Raw genomic sequence first — 19,368 nt, 5'->3', positions numbered from 1 at the left:
CTGTTCTGAAGCTCAATCAGTTCTGAGAAGATGGTATGGTCTTTCTCAAACGAAAAATGAATCACAGCTGTCTTGCCTCTCTTCTGGCATCTGAGCACCATTCCCAAGTTACGGTACACAACCCCCAATATTAATCTTCTCTGGAAGCATCAACTTTCAGATTTTTTTTCGTCGGAATTTTAATTATCTCACCCTACATTACATGATGAATCAGGATTGCTTAATTTTCCCATCTGAAAACGCCACAGTAAGAAGGTAGACAAGGCATAATTATTGTGATAATGAGTAAAGTTTTTTTTGGAAAAGTTTTGAAGTAGAAAGAAAAGAATTGACTTAGGGTTTTACAATTTGGACTCATTTGTAAACTGGTATTTTTGTTATAATTACCCAAAGATGGGCTAAAACAAGGAAATCTTTAAAGTAATAGCCAAGATCAAAGCCTAATTAAAGCTAAAATATTGTCCCAACATCACTAAATATCTCCCTTCTCTTGCTATATTAGCTGACTACAAAGACAGATTTTCTTTTTCTTAGGGTTATAACTAATTATCCTCTAGATAAGAGCATGAAACATTGCAAACAGAATTCTGTGAAAACACATTTTGAAGAAATAACAATACAGTTAGAATTTTTTTTCTGTCAAGTTAGATAATGCAAGTTTTCTTTATGTAGCATAAATCATTTCCTTAATACTAGTTGTTCACATCTCCTTTATCACTTCATATAGATTAAAATACTCACCTTTTAGTTCCGATTTTTCAAATCAGGAATCTGTATTTTAGAGGTAATGTCAGAATTGCTTATGCTATTTTGCTAAGTTTTGGAAATGTAGCTGCAGTACCTCTACAAGAAGCTTAATTCTCACTTCTCCTACATTAGTTTGTGATTTTTTTTTCCTCAGTTATTAAAACCATTTTTTTTTCTACAAGTACTTTGAAAGCATTAGTACTTGTAGAAAATTAGTACATTCCCTGCCTGGAACTAAAAATTATTTCCATCTACTTAACATTCTTGGAACCTGAACCAAGAGAATACCTAATGGTACTTTTTGAAGATTGCAATTTCAGAAACCCAGGACTTTCAAAAGCATGAATTACACAAGTAAAACATGAGTAAGAGCAGAAAAGGTATTTCCTGGACTGTGCCTGTGAAGAAGACTGCCCCTCTGAATGCTATGTCCCTACAGCCATGGTGTAACAGTCAAAACTGGTCATGTCTGAAAAAAAGCTGCTGATGCCTCATGATCGCTCCCAAGAGCTGCCTCTATCTGTCTGTCCTACATTTGATCTTTCAGAAAGGAGTCTCCTGCCATCAGAGGAGCTGTCTTTTGCACAGGAAGTTACTGCCACATCGATTTTAAGGGTCTGAAAACAAAATGACCTCTGCTTCAAACCCATAAAGTTTCATGTGCTACCTATTGAGAACACAGATACTTATTTGAAATTCCCATTCTGCCCTAGTAACTGTGTTTTGGAGCATGAAAAGTTTCCACGGATTTCAAGAGAAACAGTTAACCAAAACATAGCTTGAGATCCTCCAGCTCAACAGAAGGGGATGATGGTAGCCCCCCATAGTACATTAATTACATTACATCCTAAGGTAGCAAAAATAGCAAGGGTAATTATACCAGTTGAGACAGTTTTACACTGTAGCACCTCGCTATAATTTCACATCCTAAACAAACCTAACAACAGCTTTTCCAAAAAAAGGATTAACCTGAATTAAGAATTTTTTGCCTAGTAGTCCTTTCTGAAAGTTGAATAATTCATCTTTTTTTTCCTTGGAAAAATTGACTTGCTTTGAGAAGCAACCTTTCCCCTCTCTGCTTGCTGCGCTTATACAGCTATGGCAATGTGAAGACCTGAGTTGTGTTACATTATGGATTTTACAAGTTGTGAGAAAATGAGACAGCCATAGCATGAAGTGGAACATACTACACAGATATAGTGATGTTTTTCAATGCTCAGATAAAACAATTTTGGAAGGAACATTTCAGTACTCCGTATACAAAGAGGTCAAAAAACAAGAGAAAGACTGAAGAAGTAGACAGAGCAAACTGAGCACAAGGGAGAAGTTAAAATCCTGCATCTTGACAGTTCTCCTTTGTCTTCCAGTTAAATTCTACGTGGAAAGATAAGTCAGCAAAGAATGACATCCAGAGCAAGTTTACAATCTACATATGTTATATTCTAGATGCTGAAAATTAAATACAAAATGTAGCTAAACGTGCCTCACCTCTAATCCCCCATCCTCAATAACCAAACCACTATACAATTATATTTGTATAGAGGAAAATAGGCAAAGGACCAAAATTGGAAGAGATAGCAAACCACCAGGAGAAAATCCTATGCATACGAACAATTACTGTGGGAGGTACATTCACTTGAAGTAACCAACTTTTAGTCTTGATCTGCCTTCCTTCAGCAACTTTGAGTTTAAAATAGGTGCCAATCTCCGCATTTTAAATTGCAAATTACTTCTCTAAATCACTTAATATCTATCCTTGAAATTTCACATGTCAACAGCTCATTAATATCTACAGTAAATGTAGCTCTCTAAAAAGAACCACAGATTTTACGTTTATTGAGACAGATAGCTGGCACAGAGAAATAGAGCTCCTTCAATTACTATTTGGCAGAAGCTAACTTTAGTTTAAAATCCGTCTACAGGAATTTATGGCAACACTGCAGTGAAGTGACTATTTTGAATAAGATTAGCTACCGTTGATGGCAATGCTTGGACAGTGTTTATAAATCAAACTTAGAACTTAGTATTTTATAATAGGCCACTTCAAAACTATCTACCATAATCACCTATGCAGTATATTATGATAAACGCAAACAAGGCTGGAGATTAAAAGTAATAAAATGATCTATACAAGGTAACGAATGCAAGCAAACTGTAAACAAAGACTTTATTCATATATGTTTTCTAAACCTTGTACTTAACCTAACTCAGACCTTTGTAGAGTACATGAGACAGAAATTATTCCAAGTAGTACACCTAACACAAACAAATATTTCAGAAACCCCAGATCTTATTTTCTTCTGGTTTGAAAACAATTTAAACTGATGATCCTGCAAGATGGGAACAATGTAGCCTGCGATATTATAGAAAGTGATATTCTGAATATAAACAACCTTTTTTTGTTCATCAACTTTCCATTATACTGTTATCTCAGTGAAATTAAACCTGAAAATTTACCTATAAATGATTTATTAAACTAGACATATAGTAGATAAAATTAAAATGTTGTAATTCAAATGAAGTCTTAGAAAGCTTGCCAGAGGTCCAGTTTTTCACTTGAAATTCAAATGGCATCAGTTGTGGTTTTCTGTATTTTTTTATTTTTCCAAGAGTACCAGCTTACTCAAACATGAAAAGCAAATGGCTCAAAATGCTTCCCTACTTATGGGAGGTTGTACAGTACAAAACTGTGTATATTTTTGCCAAGACGTGGATTCTTGACCATCATTAGGTGAGCAGATGCACCAACTACAGTAGTAACTACTCCTATGAGTGAAAACCACCTTTGTTAAGAACACCTTCTTCTGACCCAAAAAGCTCATGGCTTGCGTAAGAGTTGGACAGTAACTCCACAGGAGAAAGGAATCAAATGTAGAAGCCTTCACTCCCATCATAAAAAGAAGAAGATCACATGTGAATGTAAATGAACATGTTTAAGTAATAAACAAACAGTAATAAACTAAATTCCACAGTCCTAATTGCCTCCTTCTGTGAGGTGTTTTTTTTGTTGCTGTTTGTTTTTTTTTGTTTTTTTTTTTTTTAAAAAAAAGAAGTTCTTCATCCTGGCTAAAAACATTCGGAGATAAAAGAAAAAGAAGTTCCAGTGGCTAACTATTACTACAAACTTCGATAACCAATTAATATGGAAATTGAAATAAAAGAACTGGTCATTTAACAAAAACAAAGTGGTCTACTGTTAATATACAGATTAAGCTTAAAGTCCAAACAACCTTTGACATCTCCTTACTGTAAACTAAGGTTTTTAACATTTTGTAAGTAATCTTAGAGCTAATTTTAAGAATTACAGTACCAAAATGTTCAAAACTAACATACGCTTGTATGCTACATGTGATGTCTTTAGAATTACTTCTGTAAGATCTTCTTGACTTGCATCTCAGCATTTGTTACTATGGCAGAACAGTGAAATGCTAGAATATGCAAGAGCTATGAGGTCGATGCATATTTTCTTTACAATTATTACCATCCTGAGAGCTTTCTTTCAGCTGAATCATCAATTACATTAAATATGGAGCATCAAGTACTGCCTCACTGTGCATTATCCCATTGTGATGGGATAAGGCAAGAACTCAAGAATGACGTAGAAATGAAACACTATGACAACCTTGTCATTTTTGGCACACAACTAACAATGAGGCTTTTACTGGTTATTAATAGTTAGGATTTTACAGTTAAACATGTAAGATTTTTTTCCACTTCAGGTCAAACGTTACCAATTATCCACTTTGGCCGCACGCACAGATATTTACCACAGCTTATCTGAAGTGCAGAAAATTGTTTAACATTATTATTTTAATTTTTAGTAATTTTAACACCAGGTGAACACAAAACACAAGTCCTGAAGGACACGCTGACCTAGACACAGATACACTTCTAACCAGTTTACCTCTGAAAAAGGAAAACTATTGGAGTAACTTACGAATCTACATGAAGAACTCTCTGGCCGCTTCTGGCACATGCTGCTGCAATAATAGACTCAGGCAAACCTGAAACGACACATTCAATTTTTAGATCTTAGTATGTTAAGATACATTAAAAAATTAAATAAAAGTATAAATTAGTCAGCAATGGCAATTCAAAAATAATTTAGTGAGTCACTGAATTTTTTTTAATACTCTTATGCAACTAAAATAATGAATACTTTTGCGTTCATTAACATCTTGCCTATTAACATCACCCTACTGAACACAAATTTTACTTTTTACTTTTTATTTTTAATAATGGTAGGCACATATCACTTACAAACACTACCACCTCAGAGTTAAAGCTTGTTACCAATTTCATCTTGAGATGTCTTGTTGCCATAAGCAGATTGAGCACCTGCCAGCATAATGATACCAAAATTTTAATGTAATTCTGTCCCCCCTTTAATGTAATTGTGTCCCATTTCAAAGGGGTAGTGTTAGGGACAGAGTGAATGTCAGATGGCCATCCTTAAAGTGCTATCTCTATCAAGGCCTCCCGTGTCACACAGTTACGCTCTAGAAAATCTGTTTTCACTACACTCAGAAAAGTAGTAAAATAAAGAAAATGTCAAATGATAATTTTCCACTAGCAATCCCACCTGGAATGGCATGGTGTGGTGGTTAAACTGGACGTTTAATAAATAAACTAGACTGTTTTCTAACTTCTATCCCCCTTCACTAGATATTTCGATGCAGTTAGATAACTTGGACTTGTAACTACATTCAAAGCAGAAGTATAGCTCCCTATCTAAAACCTCTTTTTAAATGATCTATTGGCTGTTTAAACATGTAATTCAGTAAAAGTGATTAACATTCTGCAGGACTAGTATTAGGAGACACTTACGGTATGTATTCAATTAAGGGAATGAGATTAAAAATAAGTGGAAGAAATGATCTGATTTAAAGCGCAGCCCCCGAAGCAGCTGTACAAGCGATGCGAGGCAGAACTGCAAGTGGGAGCAGCCGCGGTGGCAGGGCACAACCAACTTCAGCGAGCTGCGTGCCGAACAACATCTTGATGAGAAATTCAGGCCTGCAGTCATCTCTCTCTCCAGAAAAAAAGACCAGTGCCTTCACCAAAGAATGAAAGGCCAGCACGCTGCCTATCTGATGATTCATTTAAAACACACAATGCAATATGTTAACGTCTATTCTTACTGGTCTATGGAGTGAGAAGCTGTTAGACTTAAGCACAATGTACAATGTAACACCCTCACAGAGAGGTTTAAACCATTTTAAATGGTTGAGCTAGTCTTTGTTGATTCTAGAACCTCAAAAGTGGTCTAGAAAACATCTAGCAGGACTTAGATAGACCAGACCATAGTTTCACGAACTCTTTAAGCCAGCAAAGGCAACCATGACCATCCAAATAAAAAGGTTCACGCCCCTACTCCTAATCTTTGGCCATTCCTGGCTCTCCTGCCAAGTAAATAGCTGGATTTCAACAGGCCTGTGCCATGATGGCGTTCCGTGCAGAAGTACCAATGCTTGCACTGATACCAAGAAGGAGGTTGAAGACATGCAAGGCAAAGTTACCGGGAAAATGGCTAAAACTTCCCTGAAATTTTTTATTTTTAACACTATTCTGATGGATTAAAAACAATGGGGGGAAAAAAACAAAACAAAACAAAAAACTCTTTCTGAACTGATAAAACTGACAAAAATAACAACACTTTGCATTGCTGATCTTCCACAGCAAGTCTTCTCATGGCATTAAGCTCTGGAGGAAGAAAGAGGAACAAACAGTTGAGCTGCATCGGTTCCTGGGACATTGGCTTTACAACATAAAAGTCTGACAGATGAACAATGCCTTCACAATGGTGGGATGCAGTTTTGCTACTCTGAACCGATGCACTTGCAGTGACGCTGTTCTGACGGCCTGGTTTCAGAAGCAATACCTGCAGCACACGCTGTTTGACACCTATGCCACTTTAGGAAGCCCAAAGTGCCAAATGCAACACCAAGATTTCGAAATCAGCACACTCGGTTTATTACTTGTATTTAGAACACGTCATCCTTTGACAACACAGATTCACTTTACAAACTGAATATACAGATTCACCGCTGAACTGAAGACCCTTCCAGCACTACAAGCTAATCCCAACATAACCTGTACAGCACAAGGTGCTTGTGCTACACTCTACTTAAACTGCACGTCATTTCGGAGAGGAGTACGAACAGTAAGCCTAAGTAACTTTTGAGTGAAGAGAACCTACATCAATAATTGCAGAGACCTATGAAGTGCCTTGATAAAGACACCAAAAATGAATTATTTTAAATTAAGAATTCAATATACAGGCTATTCTGAACAAACAAACAAGGAGAAAACATTTAACTGTAGCACACACTTCAGGGCTGTCACAAGACCCTTCAGGCACAAAGCTGTATTATGGAAAAGCACCTCTACATTCAGCTGCCCTCCAAAAGCGTTTCTACATATATATGTAACACATTTAATTTCTCTCCACCTGTTAACTACCTGGAACAGAATCCACTACTCGTGTTTTGTTTGTAGCTTCTGGAAAGGTTTTCCTCCCCTCATTTGGGCACGGAGAATATTACTCAATGGAATTGAAAAACTTGTTTCTCCTTCCTTATTGATAAAAGCCACTGAGAAAGTGTTGTAAAACATCACCAAGTGCTGCCTGGCTGACCAGGACTGGAGTTATAGCTACTAGGGCATAACTGATTGCTTTAAGCTTGATCCAATTGATACTGTGTTGGAGGTCTGTTCTTCCATTAACCTTGGATGAAATTGTTCCCTGAATTAGCTTCCTCGCTCTTGAAAGCTGGCATCAATTTTCTTCACCAACACTTTGCTTCTAAGATACTGGGGCCTCCTGAGTACCCACTGGCAACAGAATGAGAAAGTATAGGAAAGGCAAAGCCCATGCATTTTAGCTTTTGGAGAGGCTCTTAGAACAATGTGATGGAGCAAGACACCATTTATTCTTACGTGACAAAACCTCAGTAAAACGAAGAAGTTCAGCCTGTGCCTTGGGCACCAGTTTCTGAATCCTATTCTCTAACAGAAATAAAGCTCCACGGAAATCAGGGAGCTTTGTCAAACGCAAGTTCCTGCTACACGCGGTCAGGACTGTATGAGGGTTACTTCACAAAAGCTCTCTTCCAGGAAGAAGGCTCCAGTAAGCAGACCATTATAGCACAGTTACACACAGTCCCTCTCTACTCAGGGAAAATAACTACTCTTGGGAAAGCCTCCTCAGAGAAATGGCAGAGATTTGTTTCTTTATGGCACATGAAGCCAAACTGTCTCCAACAGGATGCTCACATGGCTGAGCAAAATGGGCTCCATTCAGCTTATTCAATCACAGAAAAATAGTTGTTCTCATCTGGAAATGGTTTCTTGTTCTGAACTTTGATTCTCCACGAACTTTAAGCTGAATTACATTAATATTTTGAAATGCCCAACTTACAGGGGAGAGCAAACTACAAATTTCTTGTTCCTGGCTCGGTTTTAATGTAACAATTTATTACAAGATTCAAGTGACTGCAGGAAAGAGGCTATATCCCTAGCAATGATTCTCAAGTTTCACTTACGCCCAGTGAGTAAATAAAGCTGGGTATCTCTGAGCTGGTTTTGCTCACAGAAGACTACTTTTAACACTTCCTGCCATTCACCCCTCTTGGGGAACACTCAGCTTCTGGTTTTGCTAGCTTAAGGGATGAAGGACGTGGTGTTAAAACCTGTGCCACTCATGATGCCTAATGTTTTTGAACAGATAGCTGAGTAATGATTTGCATCCAACAACTTGCATCAAAACCCAGCAAGATCTAAACGAGAACCTACATTTCCTTTCAGATTAAAAATAAAAATAAATAAATTGTACTGCAATCAAATCAGTAATCAAATTACTGGGTCAGAGAAATCTGCCCTCAGGTATAATTAATAGTAACCAGTACTTTCCTACTACACTACTAGGCATATTAGTTACTGTGACACACAGCACACATTTCATGTTATTTTACCTGAAATAAAAAGGGCTACTACAAAAGAATACTTTCTCAAATAAGGTTCCAAATCCCAGTAATTTTTAGCTGTCTGGCGGTACTAGCATGAAATAAGAAGTCTGAAGAGTAATTGCATGATCCAACGACAAGCAAGCAGCAACAGATCCAGACCTCAGTATTTTATACATAAACATCTGGCAGAATAAGAGGGACTTATTTGGAGAAATAAGGAGTCCACACAATTCTTTAGAGTATAAATTTAATATGCTGACTCAGAAGTTCTTCATATTTCAGGCAGAATCAATACAGAAATAGCACTGCTTGTTATCGAGATGCATTAAGGCATTCTGTGCTTCCTGGCTGTTTCATATTTTAGAATGATTACACTTGAAATATTTGCATAAACAGTCCTGTGACTCATTTAATATTTGTTAAACAGTCCTGTTCTGCTTTTTTCTCACCAGGAAAAAGAGAGGTTTCCTTCCTGAAGGACAACTGCTTAGTACCAGTTGAAACCCAGATCATAGTTTCTTAATGTCGTTGCCTTCTCTCTCCACTTACTCACCCCATTTCTCAGCTGCAGCACCGGGAAGTTAGCCTCTCCAGCTTTCTCAAGGAAACAATGTTTAAGATTTCCCTAAAGCAGGAGGACATTACATCTGCAGTCAGACACAAAAATAAGTAAAAAAAAAAATAGGGATTTTACTCATCAGTGATCTCTGTGTCACTAACGTGTTCTGACAGGGAGAACTCCGTAGGTACATCTCACCACCTATCCAGACGATACACTCACGTGGGTCGGTGACACTGCCTCACTGAAATACAAATGCGAAATCAAACCAAACCAACTTCTAAGCCTTTCCTGCATTGGTCCAAGCTGACTGCTGACTATATACTTGCCCTTCTGTGCTTGGACTTCTTCCATCTTGTTAGAAGGACACTGGGGAAAAAATGCAAGCAGCCAGAACTGTACCAAGCTGGCTCTGATTAACTAACAAGCACAGTAACACAGCTCACTTCAGCACGCACAAACTGAAGTTGGCCCTACACATTTTTCTGGTTCTCCAGGTATTTGCACGTTGCGCTGAAAACTGCAGCAAGAGATTGCAGGACTCTGTCAGAAACAGTTGCAGCACCAGAATAAAGTAATCCAGAAAGCAGACAATATAAACACTAGGTCCATGACAAGCTTATGATGAAGAATAAAGTCCACTTTTCACAGCGCTAGTTTTCACTGCCAGCTGTCTAGCCACGATGCCTAGTATAACCTTCTTGGATACCTCAGAGGCAGATTAATCTCAATAAATCTTACTGATGTGGCTGTTGCAAGCTGACCTTGAAGCCTACATCCGTTTGCTTCCAGCAACCTCTGATCAAGATAGTCTCTATTACAAGTTTTTGGACCTTGTCTATGGAAAAACTCAGCTACACTTTCATTTCCATGAATGATATGTTTTGTAAGCGAATACAAAATAAAGGCCTAGCTATACATACAGTTATGATATCAATTCTATTCTTCAACACAGCAAAACGAAAATTAGAACTGACTGCTGAACTAGAAAGCTCCTTTCTCCAGTTTTAAGAGAAAGTTGATTTTAAAAACTCTACAAAATAAGCTGGCAGCAATAATTCACCTCTGTGTAATCAAAACCTAATTTTCAGGATTACACATTTGTCTCTTAGGATTAGCAGCTCTACATAACGCTGCAGAGAAGCTCTGTGTCTTCAAGTGACTTTAAATGGATAAATTCACTGCCCCAAGCAGTTTATAAACAGCTGCATGTACGTGGAAGCATCTCAGTTCCGGAGTTTTTTATTGAAAACTTTTTTCCAGTCATCCAGCTGGTAAGCTTTTACAGAATTACACAAGCTTCCTTTTGAAAAGGTTTAAATGTTTAATTTGCTTCACTGTATCTACTAAATAAATCACAAGTGGCTTTTTCATAATATCAAATGCTGAAGGGAAATATATTCAAAATGCTGGGGCAGAGACAATTTCAAAACAATCTTCTGGAGTCAGACAGTTGACCAACTGCAATAAATTCTGTTTGTATGTGAACTTCTAAGAGATGAGCAGCTGATTGTGAAGAAGCTCACTGAATTTTCATGCAATGTTTTAAATGGAACTTTTAAATTTTCTGGCAAAGTTAAGCTACTTATTGCATGCAATATTTTTTAAAGTTAAAGCCAGCTAATTGAAATTAATAATAGTTTTGATTAATTTTATTGTATGTCCGTATTGCAGAGTAACATCAGAAAATGTTTTTTCATCACAGCAAATAGTAATGTCACAGAAACGCCAGCCCACTAAGACAAATAAGCAATGATAACTGGTCAAGTAAGGAGCCTCAAGTAAAAAGTTTCTTATTCTACACTCTGTCATGGGATGTCTAAGAAACACAATCAAGGTAATAGATTAAAAAACTATGATGCAATCTGGCAGACCAGTTTTTGAACTACAGGTGAAAACAGATTACTGCGAGGTGACAAACTGTTCACTTGAACAGAACAGCAGCTCTCTTTTTCACAATTAGAGGTTTACTTCCAACAGAAGGAGAATTTTTGGAGAAATACCAAATCTGTGTGCTTTGATATAAGCATTAAGATACAGATAAGCACATCAGGATGTATACATACTCCCCTTAAACCAAATCTATTAAGAATTAGAACAGTTTGGTTGGAAGGAGCCTACCAAGATCCCTGAACCCAACAACAGCACCTCCTGGGATCGGCAAATGTGCTGAGGATGCGCTGCACTCCTGCCCTCAGACCACTGATAAATGTGTTGGGTGGGACTGGCCCTCGGACCGAGCCCAGGGAAACACGGCTGGCGCCCAGCTGCCGGCCAGATGGACCATCCACTGCACCCCTCGGAGCCCTGCTGCTCATCGCCCAGCGTGCCGTGGACACTGCGAGGGGCAGTATCAAAGAACACAGGTGAAACCCAGAAGCCTTATGTCTTAGAGAAAAAAATAAAATTGTGTTAAACTGTAAGTAGATTTTATAGCAGACACTACAGGTGAGTCTAATCTTTAGTTTACAGCCAAAAGCAGTGGATTAAATATATATGTGTATATATATAAAAAAGCAAAACGCATACATTAAAAGATAAGCATAGTAAGACAGATGTTAAAACTTCTATTTTTATCCTAGTCTTCTACTACCTTCATCTTTCCCTTCCTTTTCTACCTCTCTGCAGGAAGAAAGCCCACTCTCCTTGCTCTCTTCATAAAAGGTAACTTGAAAAGTGAAAAGTTTATTTTCCTAAATTAGCAACTACTCCATATAGTTACCTGTGCACCCACAAAGACTATCACAAAATGCTTTGCTTGGTTTTAAGGCAACCCCAGTGCACCAGTGACTTGAAAAACCTGGGTTCTTTGGGAAGGACTGGAGAATAGTCACAAAGCGAGGAGAATGACATTTGCTATTGGAGACAGAAAAAAATGTTCTCGATTACTTCTGATTCTTTTTGATTACTCCTGATTCATACCTTTCTAAGATCAGCAATATAATCTGAAAAAGTTACAGGCTGGAAAGGACAGTAGAAGATTCACAAAATAATGAGTTTTCTCACAAGAGCAGCAAGGGACATTTCACAGTATCTGGGAAAGAATCCCATGTGAGATTTCAGTGGGAGTCCAAGTCTCTAAGAAGGCTGTCACAGCCACTCTGCTCCACAAGAACATTCAGAATAGAAAGCGTGCCAGAAAAAAAAAAACAACTCAATTTTAGTCTGGTTAAAAAAAATAAGTTGGTAAGAAGATAAAGGTATGTTTAAAAAAAAAAAGAGAAGTGGAAATGAGAACACTATGCCAGTGTTCATTTTGTTTGACGCTTACACGGACGGGTAATGCCTTATTTGCAAACAATAATAATAAAACGGGCCTATTTCCTCCTCAGAAACATTAACTTTACAAGTCTGTGCCACTGTATTAGTCCACAATGACCACGGGCATTAAAAACATCTATCTTCAGCGGGCTTTCCTTTTAGTTTCTGCTGCACAACTCTAAGTAGGTGCTGATGTGAAATAAAGACTGCGCATATATAAAGTAAAATAACCAAAATCTCAACCCAGAATGTGTTAGAAAACATTTTGGTCACATCCTGAAAATACCCTGCATCCATAAAAGCATTAGGAATAATTCACTTTTCAAACTTTTTTTTTTTTTTTAATCATTCTCTAAAGCTAACTTCATCACTCACATTATAGTATTTAGGTCAGTTTTTCATGATGTATTTTTAAAATTGTCTTAGTATCTGGAAGTGATTTTTCCTAACACTATACTTACATAAGATAAACATAAAGTACTTACACCACTCCCAGCATATCGAACAATAAATAATAGATTCTCCTGACAGGACTTTGATGACCTGGCAAAGCCCGAGTGCTTTCAGCCAAAATCATATGAAACCATAAATCACTCTTCATTTTATAGAATATTTCAAAATGGATTCCTGCTTTCTACCTTGAAAGTCATTTCATGTGTTATTTATAACCACTGAAAACCAGAATGGAAAGAAAATTGCATAGAACTAGAAAATTTACTGTGACTGCTTTTATAAAGAATAACTCCTTTTTAGGAAAAAAAATTAGAATTACTGGCAAACTTGTGAATACACCTGCCTCTTAAAGAGTAATACCTTTTATTTTATAACTTCAACAGCAGTTAATACAGGCCTCCTGTGGGATCAGAGTCAAGTTTAAGAAGTTACGACTGAATATAACCCAATCAACTGAAACAATTCAAAGGTAAGGGTGACCCTGCATCCTCATCAGTCCCACTTAAATAAATATTTCAGTTATGGCTGTTTGCAGCAGCCACGTTGCAAATCTTAGCATTTACAGTGACTTCTGCCATGACTTCAACAGTGCTCAATGTTCTGCCTATGAGTTTTCCCTTTTGACAATTACTTAAATACAAAAACCCTTCCACTGACTTCTAGATCTGTGTCATTCTCTCAAATGGGTGTTTTTTTAACATACTTATCATACAACTCGTGACATTCCCTCCTCTGAGATGTACCCTTAAAATGCCTGCTCTCATTTAAAAGTTGGCCCCACAAAAGGTTGGCAATATCACGTTCCTACATCACTATTGCCCAGTCTGAAGTCCTCAAGCAAGCACTTCCAACATCAGCTGTCAAAAACAGGACATTACAGACCTTAAGAAAAATAAAAATCACTGAGTATAAATTTCCAAAATACTAGAACAACTTTGAAGATTGATGATGCCTTATCTGCTTTGGCAGAAAATCACCCAACAAAGCCATTTCTATTTGGTTATTGGATAGCTCGAGCAGAATACTATAATCATACAATCAGGAATAGGGAAATAGGGATATGAGAGCCTTAACGAGAGGGAAAAAATAAAATGAAATGAAGTAAAGTAAAATAAAGCTTTAACACTACAAAAAAAAAGGGGAGGGGGGGGGCAGAACAAAAGAATGTCATAACAGCTTTAGTTCTTGTGTTGTCATGGAAAACCTCAAGATGTGCCCGCCAGTTTATGCCATGTGATAATCTAATTTTCTTAAGAACCACGGATGTAAGCTCCACCATAGGAATGAAACTTTTGCTGCTGAACCCACCAGGGTATTCCTGTACTACACATCAGCTTGTTCTACAGTTGGCTGTGCAAGACATTGCTCTCTCTGAGTTAAAGAAAAGTAGTCTCTTCAATAAGTGAATTTGCTTTTACCATAGAAATATTGATAAAGTAATTGAACCTAAGCATTAAATGCACCACTGATGACAAAAATTCTGAGTGAGGTTTCTGGTTTCACTCCAAGGAAACAGTTAAATGACTCTGAAATAAAAACAAATTCAAATTCAATAATACCACTCAATCTAATTACTAAAATTAACAAATGCACAAATTATAAAACCAGACAAAGGCCACGCATGCAGAAAAGAATGCAATTACTACTGTGCACTTAACACCAGCATTACAGTGTGACAATTAAATATCCACGTGTACACTCAGCACTGGCTATTGGATTCAAAAAGAGAGCTCTGAGGACTTTAAGCTATTCCTTCAGAAGTCAGTTCCAGAAGATGAAAGTTCTACTTTGACTGACATCCCATGTGGGCAATTTAATACAGACAATCAGCACTGTTGGCCATCATTTACGTATGTTTTTAGTGAAAAGAAATGCAAAGAAAAGTCAAAATAATTCCTGAAATGCAGAATTCTGAAAATCTTCCAATTAGTTCTAGCAGGACTCCTCCTACGGGTGGGCAAACGTCTGAAAAAGGCATCCTCTAACACAAATCCTCAGCGGCACCACCAAATACGGCAACATCTCTGATGAAGAGTTTAGCTCAAAGGATTTTCTCCCCCAGCATCAAAGATCTGATATAACAAGGGATGCCCACAGCAGGAGCAGCCCACTATCGCACAGTGTCACACACGGGGGACCTGAAAGCCAGCACACGGCCACAGGTGCTGCTGCCAGAGCCACTCAGCTCACCTGCACTGCGCCGCCCCTCAGCACTGGGGCTGCCAGAGCAAATGGGACTATGCTCTGCCTGGAACAAAAATTATGAAGTCTCCAGAAGAAAACTGTGGCAGGGGCTTTTTACTTTTTCATAGGGATCATGAAGGATGAAATCTTGTCTAGGTAAATTATAGTTCTATCAGAGATACAACACCTTCACTAGCTTGCTTAGTAGCTAGACGGTTACTATTACTATTCACCTTCTGGTTTCCTCAGGAGCTGGAATACCCAACGAACCCAACATTGGTCATAATTTTATGAAGCTCTGAGTTTCCTTTAATTTGCTACATCATTGCATAGGTACCTTTTACATGGCAATAAACACCAAAACAACGTCCTAAATCACACCAGATAGGCAATTGTTAATATTTCACTCTTTTGGTTTGGTGTTTTAGCCATTCATTCTTCGCTATTCTTCCCTTACACTCAAAACATTCACATATCTGAACATCCAGGAAAACATCAGGTAAGGCTACTGCTCCACAGAAGAGGAGTACGCATGCAGAGGGGACCTCTTAATCTTTAGTTATGATTTTAAAATGTATTTTGGTGTAATATTTTGATGTAATATTTTAACTGTCGCTACAGTGTTGTGGTACGTTTCGGTGAGGCGCTGCAGGTGCCCATCAGGACGCGCTGTAACGGGGCGGGAGCCGCTTCACAGAGGTCCCGGTCACACCGTGATGCTCCCTCACTGTTTACTGGATATTGAGCAACACGCTTTAACGAGAAATACCCCCAACAGGACGCCCCTCAGAGCCGCTGGCAGCCCCCAGGCCGGCAGGAGGGCGGCCCCGAGCTCCCCCACACCCCGGGCACCCCCCGCCTGGCCCTGCCCCTGCCCGGCCCCGCCGCGCGGCCCGTACCGGTGCCCACCACCACCACGTCAAACTCCGCCGGCAGGTTGTCCGCCATCTTGGGAGCGGCGCCCTCACGTGCCCCCCGCAGCGGGAAGCGGAGGCCGCCGCCCGGCGGGGGCTTCCGGCTGCGGCGCGCGGGGACCGCCGGTAGCTGTAGTCCTGCCGGGCCCCGTGACGCGGGGTGTGTGTGTGGCAGCCGGCCCTGGGGGAGCCTTGTCACCTAACAGCCACGTTAGGCGTTGGGCTGCATTCGGAAACCTTTCCGTTTTCCTCAGCCCATTTTAACAGTTTTCCCAATAAAAATGTTAACTTTTTTCTTTCCCTCTGAGGCGTTCGGTGTCGCTTTCCCTCTCCCGTCCCCTTGGGAGGAAAGGAAGGGGAGATGGGGTCGAAGGATACAGGAGTATTTTGTGACACAGAATACCAAAAATAAAAAGACATACTTCAAAAAATAAAACAAAAAAACACAAGTAGATGAACAACATAAGCACACTGACCTGGCATGGAATAGCTATGTCCACCCACTGGAAATTTCTAGAAAGTTTTAATTTTGCACTTAATGACTTCCATGGGTTTAAACTAATCTCTTCCTATTATTCACTGTGTATGATTATATTCAAGTCTTAGCACCTTAAATCAATAATAACAATAAACCAGCTAGCAGCCTGTTAACACCTTATTACAAGCTCCTTGTTTGCATAGGGAAAGAATAGGGAGAAGGGCATGAAGCGGCTAATGGAAACCAGAGCCCCCCGCACGCTGTGGTGCTGCCAGACGTACCCCACAGCACAGGACAGAAAACGTTCCAGCAGTGCATTTCAACAACACAAGAACAAATATAAATACATAATATACATACATATTTAAATATTTGAACCACATTACAATGCTAATATATAACAGAGGAAATTAGTAGTTATGGATTCAGATGTGAAAGCAGTAAGTTCAAAACATATATTCCTTGTATTTATGCTTTCAACTGTCCCACACAAATGTTAAAGAAAAAATCAATTTTGCAGCTTCTGTAGTCCAAGTCTGTTAACGGGGCTGCCATGTCCACCTTTTAACCTGTTACAAAGATATTTAGCCCCAGAACTCTTGCAGTGTTGTATCATCCCGACCTCGATGTCTGGAGTAGTAGCACAAAGCATCACTGTATTGGTTAGTTCAGATAAGACAAATTCTCCTTTCACATCCTTTCCTTACTGAGAAGGAATACTCATGAAAATATAATTTCATTGTGAAAACCTTTTTTTATTGTTTAGTGTAATTCTAGGACTGCACTAGAACTGAGTTATTTCTCTGTCAATGTCTTACTGTTTCTCAAGCGTTTAAGTATTTATTCCACCACAATGCTGTTGTTTGGTTCTGTGAATTCCTGTTAGCTTCATTCATAAGATGCAATCAGTACGATCCTATTTCATGATGACAATCATTATCCACTGGACCAGAAATTCTTCTTAGTACTATTTATTTGACAAAATGGATTATTCAGGATATTTAACTGCAAGGTTTGTCAGCTCACAAAACACAGCAATATTTTCCTGCGCCTTCCATTTTAATATCAACAAACGTAAAAGTAAAATATGTAAGTATGAATAATTTTTATGAGAATTTCACGGACCTTGAGAAAATGTCTTACCATGTTTTTCTCTTTAGCTATTTAATTGCAATGTCATAGTAACAGAAAGCAGCATACCCAATTCTGCATGGATGAATAAGCACATTCAATAAAGAAGATTTAACAGAGTAAATCAAACACTGGATTAAACATTTTCTGCATAACAGACCACAAAATGGGCATTCATTTTACCAATAGATCCTCTACATTAGAAACAAATAGAAATGCACACCAACATAATTAAACTGCACATCCTGTGGTCTGATTGCAGAATTTCCCTATATTTTATAAAACTAGGCCTCATCAATTAGTCGCCAAACGCATTCAAGAATGCACGCTGACCAGACTAAATTTATTCTTTAACCATTTGTATTAAAGGTGTTTCTGTTTAATGAAATAATTCACAATCCTATATTGCAAAGTGATGATCAGTTTAAGATACTACATTTAGTAGTTCTAAATATTTTTCCTGTAAGCAACTTTTCCTGCTTTGCTTTCAAGCAAAATGTCTACCTTATAAAAACCTGGATTTTTGCTTCCTAACTTTTATTTTGGATTTTCACTTACTTATACAGCTACCTTACTTATTTTAAAGTCTGTGTAGTTAATGTCTAACTTTACCAAAATGCTTTTTGGAAATACAGTAATCTTATCAAAAAAATCATAAACTATGAGTTTTTATTTTTCTAAATAGAAACACTGAAGCCCAAGGCCATAGAAAAAAAAAGCAAGAATAATCAGTATTCTATACTATGGAGTTTGTAGATATCTCAAAATCTGCTCTCAGATCAAATATTTCCTTCTCTAAACGCAAAAAGCAAATACTTCACACTATGATTATTTATTTATTTTAATTACATAGTGTCTTTATCTTGCAGCGACTTCATGTGTGAAATCTCACTCTTTTATTATTCACTTGGTAAATATAGAATTTAATTCTCCTTGAGTACCAGTTTGAATCAGGCGCAGCAGCAGGATCGGGCCTATTAGCTGCTTGAAACATCTATTGAATAACCTGATTTATCCAACTAAATGGCTCATTAGTTCAGGCAGCAAGAAAATGTTTGTGTGTTGCTGAAGTTATGCATGGTTGTCATATAGAGTTTGCTGTTATGCAACTGTCAGTCACTCAAGCATGCACAAACTAGATTGTTCATTAACTACAGAAACAGCCACTCTACATTCAAGCATGTTTGGGAAAATACATTTGTTTACAAATTTCTTTTAAACTCTGATACACATTTCTTCTTTGTTACCACTATCTGAATTTTAACTTGTCCCTAACACAGCTTGCAATGGTCTGTCTTTGTTCCCAATTACGCCCACAAAACACATTATCTGTGTTTTATTCCTTACATTCTACAATAAGACACTGTTCTGACCGTGCACTGTTCTAATTCACATTATAGATTTCAGACTTCATACTTGCTAAATGGTCATTTGACTATCAAATCCATGGAAGGACAGATAACTTGCCTTTGCTTTGTCACACTGAACTTCCTTAGGAAGAGATGTGCTATTCATAATTTGGGGAGTTGTAACAGCAAATTGTACTTAATACAAAATACTGTACTCATTTTTCTTGGAATTATATAAATTATACAGCTGTGGGTGAACACAGCTTGTATGTGTTTAGCAAAGGGAATTATATTGGGAATGTTGTTTGGCATGTCAAAACTTTAC

At 38.1% G+C, this 19,368-nt stretch overlaps 1 protein-coding gene across 1 annotated transcript in view; it reads right to left on the bottom strand.

Moving 5' to 3' along the window:
* CHM (CHM Rab escort protein) overlaps window positions 1-16,203 on the bottom strand; it is a 57,997-nt gene extending 41,794 nt beyond the window's left edge. The window contains exons 1-2 of the mRNA XM_038184003.2: window positions 16,071-16,203; window positions 4,685-4,751 (exon numbers count right to left, since the gene is read on the bottom strand). Coding sequence (XP_038039931.2) covers window positions 4,685-4,751; window positions 16,071-16,119 — 116 coding nt within the window. The 5' untranslated portion in view covers window positions 16,120-16,203. The remainder of the gene's footprint in view (window positions 1-4,684; window positions 4,752-16,070) is intronic.
* Window positions 16,204-19,368: the final 3,165 nt, after the last annotated feature.

The sequence above is a fragment of the Anas platyrhynchos genome, chromosome 10 (genome assembly GCF_047663525.1).
Source record: "Anas platyrhynchos isolate ZD024472 breed Pekin duck chromosome 10, IASCAAS_PekinDuck_T2T, whole genome shotgun sequence".
In the NCBI taxonomy this organism is placed as follows: Eukaryota; Metazoa; Chordata; class Aves; order Anseriformes; family Anatidae; genus Anas; species Anas platyrhynchos.
Note: the sequence above shows the minus strand (reverse complement) of the source record. Positions and strands in the feature narration are given on the sequence as shown.